This window comes from Camarhynchus parvulus, chromosome 1A (genome assembly GCF_901933205.1).
Source record: "Camarhynchus parvulus chromosome 1A, STF_HiC, whole genome shotgun sequence".
NCBI classification, from domain to species: Eukaryota; Metazoa; Chordata; class Aves; order Passeriformes; family Thraupidae; genus Camarhynchus; species Camarhynchus parvulus.
In genome coordinates this window covers 31,599,372-31,621,176 of record NC_044586.1, presented here as the reverse complement: position 1 = coordinate 31,621,176, position 21,805 = coordinate 31,599,372, and the positions used below count along the sequence as shown (strand labels likewise).

The window sequence follows — 21,805 nt, the reverse complement described above, 5'->3', positions numbered from 1 at the left end:
TGAATTTTATATGTTTCTCTATATGAATGACAGTCTATTATTGAAATTTATTAATCAGCACATTCCACTCAAATTTTTTGAGGAAGAGGAGGGAAGGAGGTTGAGAGGCAGTTTGGAAAAATGCAGTACAGTGGGCTGACTAAACCTGAATACTTGATCTCTGAAAATGCAGCTACCAGTGTAATCCAAATCATACTGATGAGATACATGACAGTTATATGAAGTCATAATAACAACTTAAAAACTTTCAATATTAATAGCAATGCCTGTTTGAGAACAGTTTTAAAATAGGTACGTACAATTTTATTAAGTATAAAAAGACACCGTGCAGAGCACAATACAATATATTTCATCTTCAGTTCTGGTAGTTCTCAAGCTCCACTCTCTTAATTGATATTGTCACCAATGGTCGCTGAATATCATTACCTCACTGTATAAAATGAGGCTTCTCTAGATGAATTCATGCTGTTTGGTCTTAACATACAGTAATTTCCTTTCAATGGCTACTTACACTGATCAAACACTGTCAAGACTGTTGGCTAGCCTGCATTTGGTTTCTAACAGATGCTATGATACTGCCAATTTACCCTGTTTAGCTTTCTCTCTCTGTTTGAGAAAAGACCCTCCGATATATGAATTGTTTCTGACTTTGTTCCAAGTCCATAACCAGAACACTATTTCCGACCATTTGTACATTCCATTCTGCACATTATTGAACTTTCACTGACATCAGCAGGAGTTTCCAACATGCAATGACTGTATGGTTTTCCCCTAATCCCCTTTTGTCCCCCAAGTCTTTTCGAATGAAGCATAGAAGGCATGTAAAATTGATCTTTTTTTTTAAGGATTTGAGGGTCCATTTTCTTATTTTCTTGAAAGCAGATGACATTTATGGCCTTCCAGCTTTGACTATCTTCTTTGGAAAAGCAGACATGTAAACTTAAGAACTTACAGATTTTGCTTGCACATTCCAGTTCAGTTTAATTAAAAAAAAAAAAAGTCAGACTGTAATTTCAAATTGATTTAAATGATAATGTGTGAGTCCTAAAAGAAACAACTTACATTTCCTCCTCTCTAAAATATATTAACATTAGACTGGAAAATAAATTAAACAATACAGAAGTGCAGAAATTATTCTATCACAGTAATATCTGCCAAACAAAGCTTGGTCTTTTGCTAACATTAGCTTACTACATTTGCAATACATGCTAAGCAAAGACCCTACTTTTCTAACAGGTACATTCAGACAATATATATTTTATTGAATAAATATATAATATATCCAGTTATAGATTTCTGAATAGTAACTATAATAGATACAAGCAATACCTACGTTTAAAAATACAGTTCTAGGCTTCCCTAACTTTACTACTAATAAAATTAAAGTTGACCTAAAACTTTCTCACTCTGTTGATGCATAATAAAATATATGGAAACACCAAGAGTAAAAAGCCAATTGCTTCTACAAATGGAATACTTTATAAATATAGTAAATTGCTATTTCCAGAGGGAAATCTGAAAATTATAAACAGGGAGTTAGGTTAAAACAGCTCTACCAGATATAGTACAAAGTGGTTATGAAGCGTGATGTACAAGTTTGATGTCTGTGGCAAAATTCTGAACTGATGTTTTTCATTTTTGGAGATAACTGCAGAGAAAGATCCTGCTCTCAAAAGCAGCCAATCTTAACCTCCCTAAACAAAACTTTCAGTGACTAGAGAACGCCAACTAGAAATTTGTCAGAGTAAGGAGTGCAAGATGAGATCAAACAGAATTATTTGGAAGCCCTGGACTTCACTGTTTCATAGGGTTTACCAATCATGCTGTTCTCATTGGGAATAGAGTCACAGAAGCAAAAGGTATCTGTGACCACTGTGTGCTGAAAAGCCTTATCATGATGGTGCCCTCCCTACAACTCACTTTTGTCTGGTACTGTACATTCTCCAGATGAATTCTGTTTCATGTTCCTGTAGTTGTTTTCTTTTGCTGGAATACTAGAGTACAGCTCTGGTTGCCTGATTACTGAACTCTTGATTGAGGCCTCTTCTTTCTTGAGAACAACCTAGAATTGAAGAAACACACTGCTCAGAGCAAGCAGAAAGAATTGAGGAATTAAGCTGGTGGCTGTCTCTGCCTGCCACTTCTCCCTTTCAATTTAAAATCAGCAAAAATTCCTTACTTGCTAATGAAATGATTTAGGCGACTGAAAAAATTAAAAACTTCATGTGTATGTCTGTCTCCTGCAAAAGCCTTAGTTTACTTAGAAACCCCAAACTTACTTCATGAAATACTACTGTTTATACCTCTTGTCTGAGTAGAGGCTCTGAGGTGGAATTCAAAACATTCTCAGGGCCCTTGTTTGCCCCAACAAATCTGGAATACTGGTGGTCACAGGACAGGGTGTTTACAAGGTGGGTGTTTTCCCCTGAATACCAACAGAGGTCAGTGTCAACACTGATAAGGATGAAACCATCACTGGGAGCTTCAGATTTTGACCATTTGGGGACTTTCTGAGTCACTTATTGACTCTTTTAGTACATGTATACTGTTTTGGGAACAAACAGTTATGAGATGAGGGTTGGGATTTAAATCATTGGGACATGCTTCCTACTTGATTTTTATTTAGGCAAATGGAGCATATCTATAAATGTATTCATAGCACAAACTCTCACTGATTTCAGAAAAACTGCATATACAGAGAACCTCTGAACCTCACACACCACTGGGAGACTTGCAAGCCTCTTGAAAGTTATTGTGATTTTGAATGTCAGTTAAGAGTGAAGGAAATACTTCCTACCAAACTGTATCCAAAAGCAAGCACTTAGAGATGCCCTGCAGAGTAACCAGAATGAAGTAAGTGTTCCCTGTGGCAAGGAAGAGGCTTCAAAGACTTTTCTTCACCTACCACCAGCAAATCTTGAGGTTTCATTGTAGAGTTGTAACAGATTAGTTGAAAATGCTTTAAACTGTCTAAACCTGGTGGCATATTCTTATTTGTCACAAACGCTCTGGTTGTTAATACAAAAAAAACATTCCCAGGACTCCTTTCACTTACAGATAAGCCAGAAGTGCATAGTGGCTTTTGATCTCAGGGTTATCAGTTGGAAACTGGCTCCAGAATTTTCTAGTGCCTTTAACCTGTTGTCAAAATGCATCTTTACTGGGAAAAACCATGTGGAAATGTACCGAAGAATGAGCTCTGCTCATCCTGGCAGTATGTGCTGGCTGGGTCCCCAAGGGTACCTCCAAGGCCCCCAAGGGCCTCTGACTGCCCCCCTTGTGGCTCCCTCCATCCTGTCCACAGCCCAGGACCTCATGCCAGCCACTAGGGCTGCCATCTCCTGCCCCAGCAATGCCCCAGCAGGGCTATCCTCCATCTCCCCATAGCCCTGCCCTGCCCAGCCATGGGGTGCCACTAAACTGGGCCCACTGTGGGCTCATGTCCCAGACTGTCTCTATCCCCAGGCAGGTGCCCAGGCCTGAGGCTGCCCTGCTCCTGTCTGGGGCTGAGATGGGCTCTGGCAGCAGACGCTGCCCTGACAGACCCCTGCGAGTGGCTGGCCCAGGTGGGGTGCTGCCAGAGGACTCTAGGGAAGAACACTGAATCCTCTCACCTACGACATATGGTTTTGCTGTGTAGTTTGCTGCTGCTGCTGCTGCTGAATGAGCAGCTGCTGCTGTTGCCGGCGCCGGGCTGTTCTCAGCTTTTCGAAGCGAGCCTCCATCTCCTCCAGCACCTTGGGAGTGTAGCGCACCACCAGCTTCACGCTGTCCTTGGCCGCCTTCAGCAGCTCCACTGCCTTCTCGTGGTGCTCTCCTTCCACACTCTGCGAGCAGGGAGAACAGATTTAATAGTGAAAATAGTGCTTTGATCCAGAGCTGTGTCTTTTTCATATGGAAAGTGTGGCAGAGTTTTACACAGTTTCCACACCTTACAATTTTTAAGGGACCACTAAAAAGAAAGCATTAAGTAAGACATGCACTGCTGGGCATGTATTAATTTTCAAGCCCCATCTTCTATGCTATTGTTGCTTGGAACAGTAAATTTCCAGAACAAGGAGGTGACTCAGCTGTTAAATAGAGTATTCAATTTCTACCATTAAGTGGACTGACTGGAGTCATATGCCTTTTAGGCACATGCATTGTTACACACCTTAAGAAAAAGGGAAAAATTTTCTATTGGTGCACGACTGTCCACATGTCGTAGGACATATTCCAAACCCGAAAGTATCTCTGCACAGAAAAAACCTCAACAGCCTGAACATCTGTGACCTTCACATGAGTTTTAAATAATCTAAAAATAAGTCTTTTTCTTCCGATTTAAAATAAACCAAAGTTTTACTACCTGCTGTGTTTTAAAACTCTTATGTATTTTGGAAATGTAAGTCTTGAGAGAAAGAGTACAAATAGAATTGTTTTATATTTCCCTTTTTGCTTGTAAATCATGGTCAGAATGGCATGGCATGGACATTCAGAGGAAATGAGAGGATATTCAGTGGTGTCATTTTGGTTTTGCCATGTAACAGCATGAACTTAGAACAGGCTATGAATAAGCACTGTAACCTCCCAAGCTACATGCAGTAGAAACATTTGTTTGCTCGCAAAATGCTGGATGGTTCTTATTAACACCAATAAGAAATTCTGATTGTTCTGCGGGGGAATAATAAGATGGGGTATTTTAATACTTCATTCAACAACCTAGCAAACTGCATTGAATTCATGCTTGTTTGTTTTCTCTCCTGGTTGTCCCCAGCCTTGTTCTTACAGTTTAGACAGTATTTTTTAAATAGAAATGAACGGTTTGACTTTGTTGCTATCGAGGTCAATGGAAAACTCCCATTGATCTGAATGGTAACGATGCAGAATTAAGACTAATGCTCTGAGCCATAACCAAAGAGGGGACAAAACCAACAGCAAACATAGTGCTGCTAAATATAAATCCTGCTCTCTGAACACACCTCACTCAGATCTTGACAACCACAGTTTTCTGCTCTTATTAATACAATGGTTAAACTTGCTCTTAATGTCTTTATTGCTGCTTGCACTCCAGTTTTCAAGGTATTACAGAAGTGAAATAGAGCAGGAGAAGGAAAGGGCAAAGGGAGATGTTTTGCTGTTGAAATGCTTCTGCCTCTGCAAACCTCTAAGGCTGGGCTGGCAAAGGACTCCTGCTGGTATCAGTCATTCCTCTACAAGGTACTTTGCTGACTGGATTATGCTGGTGGGGGACATTGCAAGGATCTGACACACTCATGTTACTATAAAACTGCCCACCTAATGGGTAAAATTGTTTTTGAAAGCATATATTTACTTAACATGTTATTTTTTATTACATATACTTATATACACTTATTCCTTTTTCCATTATTGCATCGGCAGATTGCATGAAAGAGAAGGATGAAAAACATTATAGAGACAAGAACAGCTGAAAGAACTGCAGATATTGTGTGGGCAAATACCAGCAATTACTCTATCCTGGTTCACAGACTTGCCATAAATCTAGAAGAAAAAAAATTCACTTTCCTGAAGACAAAAAAGAACATCTGCTAGCCCACAAGTTGGGAGACTAAGAAGAATATTTCTATTAGGTATCCCTACAGAAATACTTGGTTGACAAATTAGTCATTATAAATCTATTTTGCATCCTTTCTGTATCTGACTCACACAAGGTATCTGACAAATGCAGAATCTTTGCCAGATATCAACAGGCACCAGCAAGTGTTTTTGTCGAGCCATCTGCAGGGCTTACTGCTTTCAATTTCCTTTATTTTTAGGGGGTGTGGGACAAAAGTATGTAAAAAATCCCCAGCATAATGAGAAAACACTGTTTTTTAACATGCAGCGAAACAGCTCAAGGAACACTCTTCCCAGTCATGCTGGGATAACAAATCTGGATTCTGAACACACAGCTCTAATTTTATGTTCCTAATTATAAAGTTGGATAACCATCAGTGATTGAGCACAAACAAGTTATAGATATTTTATTTCATGTCCCACCACTGAACTGTCTGTTCTATTGTACATATTGTACATTATTTGCTTTTCTCCACCTAAATTAAGAGAACCACAGAGTAAGTCCCAGAGAAGAATGCTAAATTTAGATATTTTTTGTCCTGTCTCAAGCTTGTTCACAACAAATAATCACTTCTATAATTTTTGCCTTTTTACACATTATATTGTGTGGGATAATTTAGCCCAAGACTGGTTTATGAACAGTTGCTCACTACTGTGAAGGTCGTGAGGCCCTGGAACAGGTTTGACAGAGAACTTGTAGATGTCCCATCCCTGGAAGTTCAAAGTCAGTTTGGATGGGGTTCTGAGCACCATGCTCTAGTGGTAGGTGCTCCCACCCCGGGTAGGGGGCTTGGAACAAGATCATTTTTAAGGTCCTTTCAACCCAAACTGTGCTATGATTCTGTGATTGTTTCAAGTATGCAACTTGAAACTTTGAATTCTGTTGTTTACACTCTGAATACAAAAATACTTCTTTTGCATCTCTAAAGCAACTTTCTCTTGTGCCCACATGCAATTGGGAATTTTGTACTGTGTTTTTTGCTGCATTACCTAAATAGATATTCTAGAGTGAACACACCAAATTTTTGACTGGAGAATCATAAAATAGAGGTGACAAGAGGGTCAAATTCAATATAGTTTGACATCTGAATGTTCACCACTTTCCTCTCTGGTCCTTGTCTAGACACTGTTGACAGTAAAAGGATTTTTCAAGAACCATCCATCGATTAGAAAAATTGAAACTATTTTCACCTTTTTAATCACTTGTTGAAAGAAACAACCACAAAAATCTATGGTTAACTTTAAATCAGTGTAAAGTTTAAACAACCAACTTCCTAAAGTATTCCATTTAGTTCTTTTCATTGAAGACTAAATAATCTTTTCAGTGGGTTTTTCTTTCCTTTCTTATTGCTATTTGGTACAAGCAAGTTTTCAGAAATAGTATTTCTCTTTTGAGACCATGATAACTGATAGAAGAAGTGGTAAAAAGTCTGTCTGAAGTATTACCCTAAATGTTTTGTTACAAGAGAAAGGGAATAGCTAGTATTGAGAGAAATAGATGAAAACATAGAACATTTTTATTGTTTTTCACCTTGCAACAACGAAGAAATTTAAGTTTTAAAGTCTTAGATTTCTGACTGAACTCAGAAACTGCTACTCTGTGCCTTTGATGCATTTAAATACAAGGTCAGATGGAGGTTTACATGGAAAAAGACTACACGTTCACAAAGTGAAGGGTAAGGTTATGTGAATGAGTATTCTAATCTTTTCAATACTTTCATTTTGCTTTGTGTACTCTTTTAAAAAGTAATGTAAAGGCAGAATTTAACCTGTATCATGGAGTCAGAGCCTTATGTGTCCTCTAGTCCAACAGCCCTTTTTTTTTTACCTCCATGTTGACATTCACGGTGAAATTACTACAAAATACTCCAGCTTGATTTACATGAAAAATGACCATGAAAAAAATGTACCATTTTACCAAGCATACATGCTCCCTGTATGGGAGCATTTGTACTGCTGATTTCTCTGACAAAGATATCACAGCTGGATGAATATCACTAAAAGAAATCTAGAATGTACCCTCCACTGCAAATCAGCACCAAATGTGCTTACCAAATTTCTTTCAATTTTATGTGTTGAGAGCCTTTGAAGGTCACAAGACTACAGAAGTGCCATTGTGTCATCATTGTGCTTGGAAAGGGCTGTGTGCCTTGAAGGCTACAAAATGAAAGAACGACAATCTGTTATTAAGCTTTTACTGCAAGAGGAATTTGCTGAATTATCAATTATCATTAAGGACGTAGGTTCCTTGTAAATTAGGCAGGTGGTGTGGATTTGAAATGAAGCTCTTCAAGTACTCTCCATTACAACAGAAATTATAATGGCACAAAATTGTTGGTGGAGCTCTGTCTCACTGCACCACAAACGCACACTGAAGGTCTCTCACAGAACTAATTATTTTTGTTTCGTGTGGCTGCATTTTAAATCATGATGTTAGAACAGCTGTGAAAAATGAAAATCCAGATGAATATGAAAGCTCTATCAAATTTCCACATACCACTCCATTAACTGAAAGCAGTTGGTCCCCACGCTTGAGCCCACCATGCCTTTCTGCCACTCCTCCAGGAATGATGCGAGAAATATAAATAGGTGAATTTTGTTCCTTTCCTCCCATGACATTAAAGCCCAGGCCTTCCTCAGTCTTTGGCAGCTCCACCACTCGCGGGTGTGAATGGCCTTCACTCGCAGCAAATGCAGCAACTGTTGCCTGGAAGAAAAAAATGATTGATTTGGCTATTTAAGGGTAACAGTGATAGACACTTTGTTGTTCATTTGCAGGAAGAATTCCTTCCTGTGAAAACATTTCAGGATCTTACTATGACATTTTCTGATTATCTGAAAATATTTTAAAAACTAAGTTCTATGCCAATGTTTCTGAAATAAAGGAATAAACAGAGGAACAAAGAGTTAGGTGACTTGTCAAAGATAATACAGAAAGTTACCAGCAGTGCCAGAAGCAGGCACCAGGAAGCCTTACTCTGTGGTGGTACATCCTTATGATCATTAGTGCATTTCTTCTTTGCCTTTTCACAGGGAGAAAATTTATCCCTGTCGGGTAAGATAATGGAATCTCTAATGTGTTCCTAGTTGAAATTAAGTGGATGAATTGAATTTTTAACTCTCTGCTTTGCTTTCAGACTTATGGAATTATTTATTTTAAATCCTCAGATTATATTATTAAATTAAAAGTTGAGTTTATAATCTTTGTGAAGTCTTGCAAACTAAGTAACTTCTGGAACAGGAATAAGAGGTTTATATTTTATAATTATGTCAAAACTTCTATGGAAAAATTAAATCTTAGGACAATAACAGATACATAAATCAATTATAAAAAACTAGATTGTTTAACTTATTCCAGGGGAAAAAAGAAAGAGAAGTAACATACTGTAAAGCTTGCATCCACGAAAATATTACATTTATACTTGATTTTTCACTACAAGCATTTTCTTACTTATTGGTCTTAATAAATCATTAAATAAACATTAACAGAATATTTTATAGTTTTTTAAAATGTGTTTGTAGTTCAAACTGCTTGAACAATTTTGCATCACGCTAATATTTCTGAGCATCCTATAATGCTTATGCTTAATCGAAGCTAATGGATGATGTGATATAATGGATCATTCCAAATTACATGTTTTTGCACATGCAGAACTTGTCATCATGCATACATATTATGTTAGACATGAATGCACTAGGAGAATGAAATGCAGACAGCCCAGAAATAACCAGGAAATATTGCACTATTGAAACAATGCTCTGTAACCTGCTGTTCTATATGAGTAAGAAATGAGAATGGGAAACACTAATTGGACTTCTCCCCATTTACTAAAAAACATAGCAATAATTTCTATGTTTATCTGCAGTGTAAACAAATCAGGATTTCATATACACATTTCTCCACATAGAATGAAAGATCTTACAAAATTTACATTGACCATTAACTTTCAATTAGAAGGTTAAAATAAGAAAAATGGCCTACAGAAAAGAAAGTCCTATTTAATATGGAAAATACGCTGCAATTTAGAGTATATTAGGCTATTTGCTGCTATTATAGAGCTTGCTTCCCTAAAATACTCTTATATCATCTTGTAACACACTCCCAACCTTCCTCTTCTCATACAGCTTTAAATTAAAATCTCTGAGCATAAATACTTAATGGTAAGAGATCTTAGTTCCACTAGGACTTCAGGGAGTTTATGTTCACAGGAATGGGACCATAAAGAAGTATCTCTAAAAAATTTATGGGTTTTGCAATTTATTTTGCATAGAATCTGCTATACCACATAAAAGACTGTTTTGTGCAAAATGATAATGGGAAAAAGAAAGCCATGGTGGACCCTCTTGTTTGGAAGCATCTATGTTTGTGCATGTTATGAAATACAGAGCATATTTCATACTGGCACATAGAATGGGTTCTTTCATGGTTGTGTGAAACCCTTATCATTTCAGCAGCAGCAGTAACAGAGCTGTCATTGTCTTAGGATATAAGAAAGGCAGGTCCACATGGACAAAGAAACTGTATTTTATTAAGACAGGCAATGTATCAGAAAAAAACCCCGGGCTTACATTTAGCTGTGGAGTCAATAAAATGTTGATCAGGCCATTTCTGTCACTGTTTATCCTTACCACTTACTCAGTACCTACAGTTTTCCCATTAGTTAAAAGGGGAATTTTGATTGTTTAGTTTCTACCTCCCAAATAACTGTGTCCTCTCTGGATGAGATGTATGGGAAACCAGTCCATTAAAATATTGGTTGTTGCAGGCAGACTGCTATAGAAGAACCAGTAGATTTGCTTTTGCAAAGCAACTTTTCAAAAAGCATCATATTCCATAAAATCATTCTCTTTTCTTAAGCTACAGAAGCAGCATAAAGGTTGAAATTTTCCATTATGATTGTTACCTGGGAAGTAGCACTGGTTCTAGACTCTGGGCTGCCACTGATGTCTAAATTTTCTTACAGTGTACACACGAATACCTGAAACACACACGCGCACAGTCAATTACTAGATCACTTTGGTAACACGTATTTCAACAGCTGCACGTATCCTACCTTTGCAGTGGCCCTGGCTCGGAATTCGGGGCAGCCATTAACAGTTATGGTTTCATGCATGTATTGATACACCTAAAATGTTCATGAAAATAAAATGAAATTAATTATAGGAGCAAAACAAGGACTTTATTTTAACCCAGACAGGAGAGTCCCTTTCCCTCAAAGAACTAACATCCATTAATGCTGTATTCACACAATCACAAAATCAAGTGTCTGCTAAACTTGAGCAGGCTTAAGTTAACAGAGAACATCAATCTGTGTTTCTCACAATAATTTCCAAACTTAACTTTACAACTTCCAACACAACTCCCTTCCATTCTCTAGCAAGTAGTTTCCTAAACCCAGCCAAGTTCTATGTTTTCAAAAATTCATGTTTCCAGGCAACTGACTTGAATGCAAATGATCTGAACTGACTTGAGTGGTGCCTCAGCCTCCAACAATGACTTCTTTGGTCTCTAAACTTTCTTATGAACTAAAAGACTCAGGAAACTGATGCTAAAAAAATATGTAAGCTGCTCAGCATACAGAAGAAGAAAAATGCTGCTCAGCTGAAGAATGGAAGTAAAAATAGCTCTAGAGAAAGGTGACAGTACTACCTTCCATCAACCACAACCAGGAATGTGAAAAGGGTTGACAGTCTGGTAGGTCTGGTCAGGCATGGTCAATGAGTAAGATTATCCTTTAAAAAGAAATTGTACATACACATAAATTACATAAAATCACAATGCCAATATACATAACTTTCTGTATTTTCTTTTTCTAGTATATACTTTTGGTCCACCTTCCCTGGTCCTTAACTGTCCATTTTAAACATCTCCAGTAAATAGAAAGGAAAAGGCTTTGTCTTACATTGCCTTTGTTCTCTAGATTTGTCACACTCTCAGAGTAAAAATAACAACCAAAGCCTTGATACTAGCCAGTTATTTTGAAAGTAAACTTAAAAAATAAAAATATTTATATATAACATACAGAAAGTTTTTTGGAAGACAAAGGTAAATGCAAACAAACCAAATCTTTTCTTTAACTTTCTTATAAAACCAACAAACTTAAAAAGAAGTTGCTATTTGCTACTGATTTACTGTGGACATTTTCTTGACCCAATTCATCAGAAATTTTGTCGTTTCATATGTTCTGTGTCTCAGGCTCCACTTCTCATCAGAGAGAACCTGGTAAATTATGTTAGTTGGTGGTAAAGTATGTTAGTTTTTACAGCAATCTCCTTAGGTTCCTTGAGGAGTGCAGAGTCAAATGTACTTTCAAAAATAAATGTATCTTTCACTCATTTGCTGACACTTTAACAGAAATGCCAAAACTTTCCTCTTTGGTAATGTAAATGTTACTTTGGTGGAGAAGTACTTAACTGACCTACAAACAGTGGCTTTTCCCATTGATAGACAAATGTTCCCCATTGCCCTGTCCTGATGACTTGTTATGCAGCACCATAAGGATGCATCTCTCCCCACTGAGCCTGTTAATATGAAACTTAACACACTGACAAGGTTATGCTGCAAACATTTAAACAGAATTAAGGTTTGTGTCTCATTTCTGATTTCGGTGGACAGACATACTGTTAATCAAGCACTCTTAAGTAGCAATATGTTTGGTGATGACTTATTGCCAAACCTTTTTTCTTGGGGTATCATACATAAGGAAAAGGCGAGAAAGGAAAGGAGATAAAAATGCGATACATTTCAGAGATCTAAAATATGACAAACACTTCCACAATACAGCAAAAGATTCTTTGTATTGATTACTTCAGCACATATATCATTCTAGAACTGAATTCAAAAAAGCCTGGGTCAATGAAGAAAACTGAGACAAGAGGATCATGCTGAAAATCTTCCTGCTTTCTCCGTTTGAAATGAAATCTTGCTTCCATTGGGAACATGGACACTGATTACAGCAGAAACCAGGATTTTGACCTAACTTGTAAACATTTGGGAAAAGAAAGCTCTTTTATAGTCTCTAAAGGATTTCTGGTTTCTTATGTTTTAGTACTGGATGATACCATCATAAAAATGGGTTGAGCCTACATACTCAACATTATACTGCACTGATCAGTTCAGTGTTTATTGTATTATGCTGCAGGACTTATAATTACATAAGAAGAATTACTACATTATATAAGAAGAATAATTGTGTGTAATTGCAGTAATGAGTCATCACATAGTTTTTTCTTCAAAACCCATGGTGTACTGAACCACTGATAATGCTCTATTTTCTTCAGGTTCCACTTCATCTTAGAACATGACAGCAGATTCTACATACTGTTTTTGCTTGCACAGCTTTAAATGCTATGGCTTGCTAAAATGTCTAAAGACATATATTTGAATATATTTAAATATTGAACTATTATGACATTAAATTGCTTCAAAAACAGGTCACAGTATTTCATATAAAGAACAGTTATTAAAAAGTTCTTTAAATATTCATGACTAAGCTTGATAATCACAAAGGTGAGCTGATAATGATACATTCATCTCACTGTTTATTGGGTTTGAATTCATATAACTTCCTGTTGACTGCATCTTACCAGTATCTAGCTGCAGACTTTTTAATATCCAGTATCCTGGTAACTAATTTGTGTACTGGTGAAAGGACAGACTCATGAGTGTGTGATTGAATTAGTAAGATAAAAAATAATCCAGCAGCTCAAAAACTTCTGCAAAAATATGATCAATAGTGTTACATAATCCTTGGGTAATCTGTAAATTCTCAATGCTAACAGATTTAAAATGCTGTTCTGCAAAGAGTTATTAGTGATCGTGGTATCTATACCACAGTTCTTACAGAAAAGGAGTCCTGCATGTCAGATCTCACTGTCTGTAAGCAACAGATGCAACCAGTCTTGAATATTTGCTTGAGGCATTTGTAAATCAAATTTTCCTATTTGACTGTTAAATAATCCTGAATGTAATTTGAGTTTAAGAATGATAAAACATATACACCCACATAACTTTCTTATTACTGAGTCAGTTTGACAACCAAACACAGATTAATTATACCTGTTCCACCAAGCCCCTTAAACTCTTTGTAGGGTTCACATCTAATCAGGGTTCATCCTTGCAGGGCACTGGAGTCCATAAACAAATGTTGTTTGTTCTCCTCTAGCCACACTAAGTCCTTTATCTATGCTGTTCTCAGCACTACCTTAGCCAGGACTTTAGCACAACAAATCCATTCTGCTCCCTCTTCTATGTACACAGAACACATAAACTGAAAATCCCTTTGTTCTCTGACTAAGTTTGTATTTAAATCCTCCTGGTATGAAATATAGCTTCTTGTTGAATCCACTGTACGTGACAAGTAATTGAAATGGATTTAAAAAATCTTTTCTTTCAATTCCTGCTATTACCTGTAGATCTGATTATATTTTTAACATATAACAATTCTCCTGAATCCAATGATGTCATCCTTAAGCTGCCTGTACAAGATCTACTCTAGCTTTCTTTACTTAAAGAAAATATCAGTCAGTATAGAAAAAGACAAAGGCACAGATTTTAATTTAAAGCATTTGAAAATCTCCCCTGTAGGATATTTACTAAAGAAGTATTTCAAAACAGTGATCTTTGTCAACTCTGATACTTGAATAATTTTGAAAGACATCATTGGATAGTATGATTGAGCTGAAGAAAGAAAATTAACATATTACAGAATCACAGACTGGTTGAGAATGGAAGTGACTCTGGAGGTCATCTCATTCAACTGCCTTGCTGAAGCAGGGCCACCTAGAGCCAGCTGCCCAGTACAGTAACTAGATGGTTATTATATGTTACTAACTTGAAAAAGAGCATATCTATTTTCGTATGTACAGCTAAATATTTTTTGAGTGTCTGTAAGACTATATGGGTGTTTAGTAATATTATTTACTGACAGACTCCATAAAAGCCTGATGGTCTAGTGCCTAGGGAAAAGAGCTCCCACAATTAATTAGTAATAGAAATTAAATTACAGGTGAAATGTCAATGATTCAAGACACCAACCTGCAGCTGGAAGGTAAACGGTAATGTTTCAGATCATTTCTCCCCCCAGTGATTTCTACTAAAACTGTGAGTGTCTGTGTGCTGAATGTTCATTGGGTAAAGGCATGCTGCAGGCAGGGGCTTGTTCGCACAGACCTCATTCGTGCTGTGGAGCAAGACACACTCAGCTTTGTTTTCTCTTTCCTGTGGAGCACAGAATACAACACTCCCACCAAGCAATACTCCTGAAAGCATGAATACAGACCTCAGACATTTTCAGCTTCTGCAGGTAGTCTCCTCAGACATAACCTGAAGTTATTCTCCCACACAACTCAAAGATTACAAAGAGAGTGCGGGAGGTAAATTACAGCTAGAAAATCTGAACTTGGAAGTGAATCCTCCTTGTACTGTGTCAGCTCTCGCAGGCACAGAGAAATGCACATTTTATTACCTCTCCCAGCAGGAGCTGCAGCGAGTCAGATGCAGCAGGTATTATTGTTATGATGATGGGCCTCACCCCCACGCATTCAGCTGGGAGGCAAAGCAGCTGGTTTAAGATTACTGGAGTGCAGGAAGGGGAATAGCCTTACAGGTACTTTAGGAGCTAGCTTCTTACCAAAAATTACTCCATGCAGACTCATAACAAAGCAGCAGGTTATTTAGGCCTTGGCTATTTAAGTCAACACAAAGCCGCAGAAGGTCCAGGAAAAACAGTGCACTTAGCAGCCTGTTTTGTAAAGGTGTCCAGAAGCAGTATTTCTCTTTATGACCTGAATGATGCAGCATCTTTTCTGATGAATTCTCTAAGACAGAATCTAATTAAACAATTTTATTCCATTAACTTCCGTAAATGGTATTTAGTGATTCATCCCCTGTTGAAACATGTAATTCTAAGTACAACTGTACCTACAAAAATGATGCTCAACTTTAGGACAAGCTGATCTGAACACCAGAAGGGCAGAGGTATGAAGCAGAAATCATTTACAGCAATGAATAGGTGCTCAGAAACCCCCCATAAACACAGAGTACACTGCAATTCAGACCTGTGATGTAGCAAGCCCAGATACAGTTTTCTGAAATTTCTAAGTGTGGAAGTAACCTTTTTCGAAAATGTTAGGGGTTTCTTAGCATGAGATCATAGATGTAAGTAGTAATAATCAGCTGTGTTTCCACAGGGCCTGCAGGATGATAATAATAAAAAGACATAAAATGATTCCTTCAAGAAGTCACAACCTAAGTAAGTGACTTCGGTAAATCACAGGTAAGCAGGTAAAAGGGTGAAATGAAGAAAAAACCTGCAAAAAGACCGATAAATGATGTTTAAAATATATATTGGCATCATCTGGGTTTAGCTCCTTTGCCATATTTTTTGTTTCTTCAAGTGTAGAAAAGAATTGTATCTCTGTTTTTGGAAGAAGACCTTCAAGGAAGGAAGACAAGAGCCTGACAGTACAGAAGGCAGAGTTAGCATGAGAATAACCAGAGCAAGGAAGACATAATTGGTTTCACTGCGCTTCTGTAGTCATGTCAATGGAACAGTGTACATGTGTGCATCCTTGCAGAACTGATGCTATGCTATAAAGAGAGATTCTTATTTACTTACACCTCAGTACTATGCATCTGCCATCAACCAGCTGAATCCCTGTCTTCCTAATTGCCTTCGTATGTTGGACTGGATGATAAACATTTTTCCCTTCTAAGATGTCAAGCAAAAAGAAGTATCTTAATCAGTCTTTTACCATAGTGAGAAGAGCAGAAGATGCTTTATTCAGCACAGTTGCTGGCCTCTCTCCTCCCCTCCTCTCCAAATCTGGAGCAGGACTTCAGTCTCCTTCTGCTCGGAGAGTCACATTTCATTCCACTTATGCATTACCCAGCCCTTGGGGCAGGCCAGGAGAATGCCCAATCTTGTGACTGGGAGAAGTTACAGAGAGAAGGTGCACTGGAGAGCTGCAACCTCTCCATGGTGGTGCCTATGAATCCCTTGTTTCTGAGAGCAAGTATCACCTGCAGCACAAATTGGCTGCATCTCTCCCACTCTACTTTGTTTTCATAATTTTTGACTCTTTCACAGTCTGTTTGGCATTTCTCCTTACACATAACCTCTTGCTTATATTTTCCATTCTTAATCCAACACATTTATGTCTGTGGAAAGGAATGCATTGGTTTGTATGCCTGGACAGACTCCCCTTGAGCTGTGCTTCAGCACCCAGTTCAGATCAAGCTTGACCACATCAGTGAGCAAGGCTTAAATGCTAGAAAGGTTAGAAGAGACTCTGGTAACCTCTTGTACAACATAAACCATAGAATCTTACCTGGTGATATTTTACACCAATCACCATTTTTGCTTGAACTGCAGACTTTTCAGAACTGAAGAGTTTTTAAAATTTCTGCCCCTTATGGTAGGTTTTCTGAAATTTCAAACAGTATTTGCCTTTCTACAAAATTACTTACAAACAAATTTAGTTATCCATCTAAGATGACACCTGAACAGATGATGACATAAAAAAAAGAAAACATGTCAAACACAACTGAAAGTGTGTATATATATTAGCAGCAAGGAGGTATGCAGCTGACCCAACCACATTCCCTCTTTCTTAATTCCTCTTTTGTAATGACATTTTACATCTGAAATCTTACTCAAGCTCAAAACCACAGCAGTGGAGCTTCCATTCAGCCATAAACCTGTGGTAGCTCAATGAAAGTGGAAAATATCTAATGTGTGTTAAATTCTGTATCTCTTGAATATCAGATGGAATTTCTGGTTTTGCGCCTGTGTTCTGCCTCTTAAAAATCATCTCGTGATAAGCATGCTTGGGAAAGCACATTTACATCTTTAAGAGCATGTTTTCTCCAAACTATATATATATACAGAGCTATAGTCTCTTACTAAGATACTGTACCAAACACTGTCATACACCATAGTCTAGAGCAGTAGTTCCATTTGGCAGTTGAAAGCAGGCTGATTTTCTCTCCTATCAATCTAGTTGATTCAAAAAATATTAACATTGTGTTAATAGCTACTTTTATCTTTGGTAGTTAATTTAAAAAAATGGGGAAGGGACTATTCTGAATGACTAAAAAGAATTTGATAACTGTCTAAATGCAGTGCTCGTGAGGGACAGATCCCCACAAAACCACTGGCTGTGGGAGAACGCCATGGATGCGATGTATACACACCACAACCTCAAGTTTACAACAAACTTAGATTCTTCTTAAACAAGATTGCTTGAGCAAATGAATCACAAAAGCCCATTTTGTTATAGGACTATGACAGGTGTTTGAGTAATCCCAACAGAAGCAGAATTAGGCAATCTTACACCCAAACTCACAGTGTATATTCTGTACATAATCCAGTCTGCCCCTGAGGGCAAGCTGACAAAAGTTCTTTCGTCAATGTCAACAGGACAAGTCAATATGTACCTGTGAGTACAGAGAGCTTGAAATGGCTGGAAAGTTCATTTGAGAGGAAGGCACGTGATACATTACTGTTCTTACTGGAAGCACTGACACGTCTGTGTCGTCAGTTGGACACAAGGTTTTCGGGGTGAAGGAAGAGACGAGATGGGCTCCATGATCAGAAGGCTTGATTTATTATGTTATGATATATATATATACTACATTATAACTATACTAAAAGAAAAAGAAAAGGAGAGTTTCCAGAAGCTGCTAACTACTTAAGAATAGAAAGTAAAGAATGAATCAACAAACCTTGCTCTCCCGGACTGTGTCCGAGAGAGCTCAGTTCTGGATTGACTATTATCTCTAAACACTCAATCTGGGCCAATCCAGAACTGACCTGTTGCATTCTACAGAAGCAGATAACCTATTGTTTATGTCTAGTTGCTGAACTTCTCAGCTTCAGCAGGAAAATCTTAAGAGAAGATTTTTCATAAAAGAAATGTCTGTGACACGTCTGTATTACATAAGTTGTTGCTTGCAGCTACTGAATTTTGACAACTGAATTTGAAAAAGCTGCTTTGTGACAACTAGTCTGTATTAATGAGTCATTTATATCAGACAGAATGTGGTCATTCAAGGTTGCTGGCATTCTGAGTATTTTTACATGATAAGCTCTCATTACCCTTTGAGCAGTTACATGTTTGCATTGGAAAAACCACTGGTGTCCATTTTCAAAACCAAACTTTGCATCATTTTCACAATTGTTGCATCAATCCCTTTCCATGAAGTAACACAGCATGGATGTTGCCACATGATGCCACAGGGATGCTAATCCATTAAAAAGCACAAGCCTGTAAATGAAATTCAGTCTTGTTTAACAACTTGAGGAGATGAGACAGTTTTAATTTTGGACCATGTGTAAGAAATATTATGAATGTTGGCTTTAGCATTTTCATTGAGGATATTTTATATAAATGTTCCTTCTCTAGGGGATGGGGGTTATGGAGGAAACTAGGTCAGTTCTACCAAAGTGAAAAAACTGATTGGAATACTGATGCATTATTAAGCTGTCCTTAGGCAGTAGATAAAAAACAGCATGGGCCTGAGACATTGTTAAAAATAAATTAAGGATAATCACTACAAAGGTATAATATTTTAATTTAGGGTCTAATACTTCATGAAGGCTCAAGTTAAAGTGGAATTTTTTCCTTTTTTTTTTTTTTTGTGTGGAAAACGGTGGTATGCACTCTGATCTGACAGTATCTGTGGTGACCAAATTCTGGTCCCTGAGCTCTTGCCATATGATTCTGAGTCTGTCCAAGAAACAACCCAACAGGGGTTACAGGCTGGGGCCAGAATCTCTTTCCTCCCTCACGTGTGAGCAGAAGTATGTAGCAGATGTACCCAAAAATGCACGCTGTCACATCCTCTGCGCATATTGGGTGAGTCAATTGAAACACACCTGTTGTTGCTGTTAGGATACAGGATACACAAGACCTCTGTGTGCCCCCTCTTCCCTCCAATGTCAATTCTGTCTGGAGTCATCACTGACACTCTCAAGTCAGTAGGAAGTTGCTTAATACCCTTTTAAGTATAAGGAAAAATAGACTTTCATTTGCAAGTAAAAACTACTTATATGAGGAACAAGAGAAATATACTTAGATCATTTAGTTTATTTCCTATGTCTTAAAAAGATCATTGCCTTCTCCACTTCAAGCCAACTAGGACTAATAATAGTCACAATCGGACTAAACCTCCCTGAACTGGCCTTCTTCCACATCTCAACCCACGCATTCTTCAAGGCTATACTCTTCCAATGCTCGGGCTCCATCATTCACAGCCTAAACGGAGAACAAGACATCCGAAAAATAGGAAGACTCCAAAAAATACTACCCACAGCCAATGCATGTCTTACCATCGGCAACCTCGCCCTAATAGGAACACCATTCTTAGCAGGATTCTACTCAAAAGACCAAATCATTGAAAGCCTAAGCACATCCTACCTAAATACCTGAGCCCTACTTCTAACCCTTCTAGCCACATCATTCACCACAGTGTACATGATCCGCATAACTGTGTTAGTACAGACCGGCTTCGTTCGAATTCCACCCTTAACCCCAATAAATGAAAACAACCCCGCAGCAACTTCCCCCATCACTTGACTTGCACTAGGAAGTATCCTAACAGGATTCTTCATCACCTCATTCATTACTCCCACAAAAACCCCTCCAATAACCATGCCACTCTCCATCAAAATAACTGCCCTAATTCAAACCCAACAGTGAAATGAATGTATCATTATCAGCTCACCTTCGTGATTATCAAGCTTAGTCATGAATATGTCTTGCACGCTGTTCGATATTCCGCTCTAAGTCAATGGGAACTATGATCTGAACTATGATCTTTTAAACAGTGTTACAGGTGTTGCAGAAACTGTATCCTTTGCAATCACTAAACCTTGGCAGTCCTAAAAGTCTCTTCTGCCGCTTCTACTGCAATATAGTGGGATAAAAAGAAATACCAACATGTGTGATTAGTTAATTCCCATAAGACCACTTGGAAGTCACAGCCTATAATTTAGCACTCTCTTAGATCTTGCTGCCAGTTACTTTTCAGTTCAAAAATACACCAAGCATTAATAAACACTAATACCCTCCACTTCATCAGTAAGTCTGTATATGCTGTTGAGGCTGACATATGCAACAGCCATATTCCAAACTTGAACAGATTTGTCAAAACCTTGCCAAAATGAGCACCTGGATGAAACATGACATCATCATGCAGGCTCATCTCATATGTTCCTATCAAGCTGAGAAGACAGGGGGAAGGAAGGAAATTACTGATGCTTCTTGTTTTAAAGGACAACAAAAACACAGATAAAATAGAGTTTTAAAAGAGTTTTTTACAATTTCTTTTCTTAAAACAATGGAGATTGAGCAGCATTTCTGAGGAGTCTCATCAGTGACATCAGTTAAGTGGTAGCAGAGGGATACTGAGACTCCATCAAGGCAAAAACAAAAGGTGCTGTGGCTTCCCACAATCTTTCACTTATTAATATTACTTGGTAGCTAACCTCGCTGCTGATTCCTCTCAAGAGGAAGAAGCAGGCTTGAGATGAACTGCAACAGAGGCTATTCTGTTTATTCTGAAGTTTTATATAATCAAATAGGATACTGCAATAATAAACTAAAATGATAATGTGAGCAAACCAAAAAGATGCTGAGATACACCACACATGTTCCACTGGAATTACCTTCCATAGCACATGCAGCTGCAGCTGTGTGCCAAAATGAGAACATCACCTAAGCACCACTCCGTTTTGGTAAATATGATGCAGCCACCCAGATAAACTGTACAAGACATGTGATTGTTCTGAGTCTTGCAGGACTCTTGAAGCACTAAAGTATTTATTTATCTGTTGTAAAAGGCACAGTTACACAAGCAGAGTGTAAGTATAATTAAATTTATAGCCACCAGCCAACTCTAAAAAATGATCTTTAATCAAAACCAGTGGGAGAAAGCATCCATTAAAGACCCATGATACAGTCTGGTCCCAGATTCTAGAGTAATCTATCTGTGAAATCTATATATTTAGCTCTAGGCAGATAAAAAAACCAGGTGACAACAGCAGCTGTTTTAAATCTCCTGTAGTGAAGTCATGAAAGTGGTAGGAACTTAGTAATTGCACAGACACTAAATAATGCCTTCTCTCAGATAATGCCTGGGCAGCTTGGTAAATTCATATAATTGCCATTAATGAAGGCCATCTGCTGAGTTACAAGGTAATAATTTCCAAAAGTTCTCATTCATGCC

General features: G+C 37.8%; 1 protein-coding gene across 2 annotated transcripts in view; it reads right to left on the bottom strand.

The window, feature by feature from the left end:
* Nucleotides 1–206: 206 nt before the first annotated feature.
* LIN7A (lin-7 homolog A, crumbs cell polarity complex component) overlaps nucleotides 207–21,805 on the bottom strand; it is a 47,205-nt gene continuing 25,606 nt past the window's right edge. Inside the window, exons 3-6 of one of the 2 annotated variants that reach the window (XM_030960609.1) lie at nucleotides 10,629–10,700; nucleotides 8,072–8,281; nucleotides 3,615–3,827; nucleotides 207–2,062 (exon numbers count right to left, since the gene is read on the bottom strand). In XM_030960609.1, the coding sequence (XP_030816469.1) occupies nucleotides 3,615–3,827; nucleotides 8,072–8,281; nucleotides 10,629–10,700 (495 nt within the window). In that variant the 3' untranslated portion in view covers nucleotides 207–2,062. The remainder of the gene's footprint in view (nucleotides 2,063–3,614; nucleotides 3,828–8,071; nucleotides 8,282–10,628; nucleotides 10,701–21,805) is intronic. The other variant, XM_030960610.1, reaches the window with a different exon arrangement.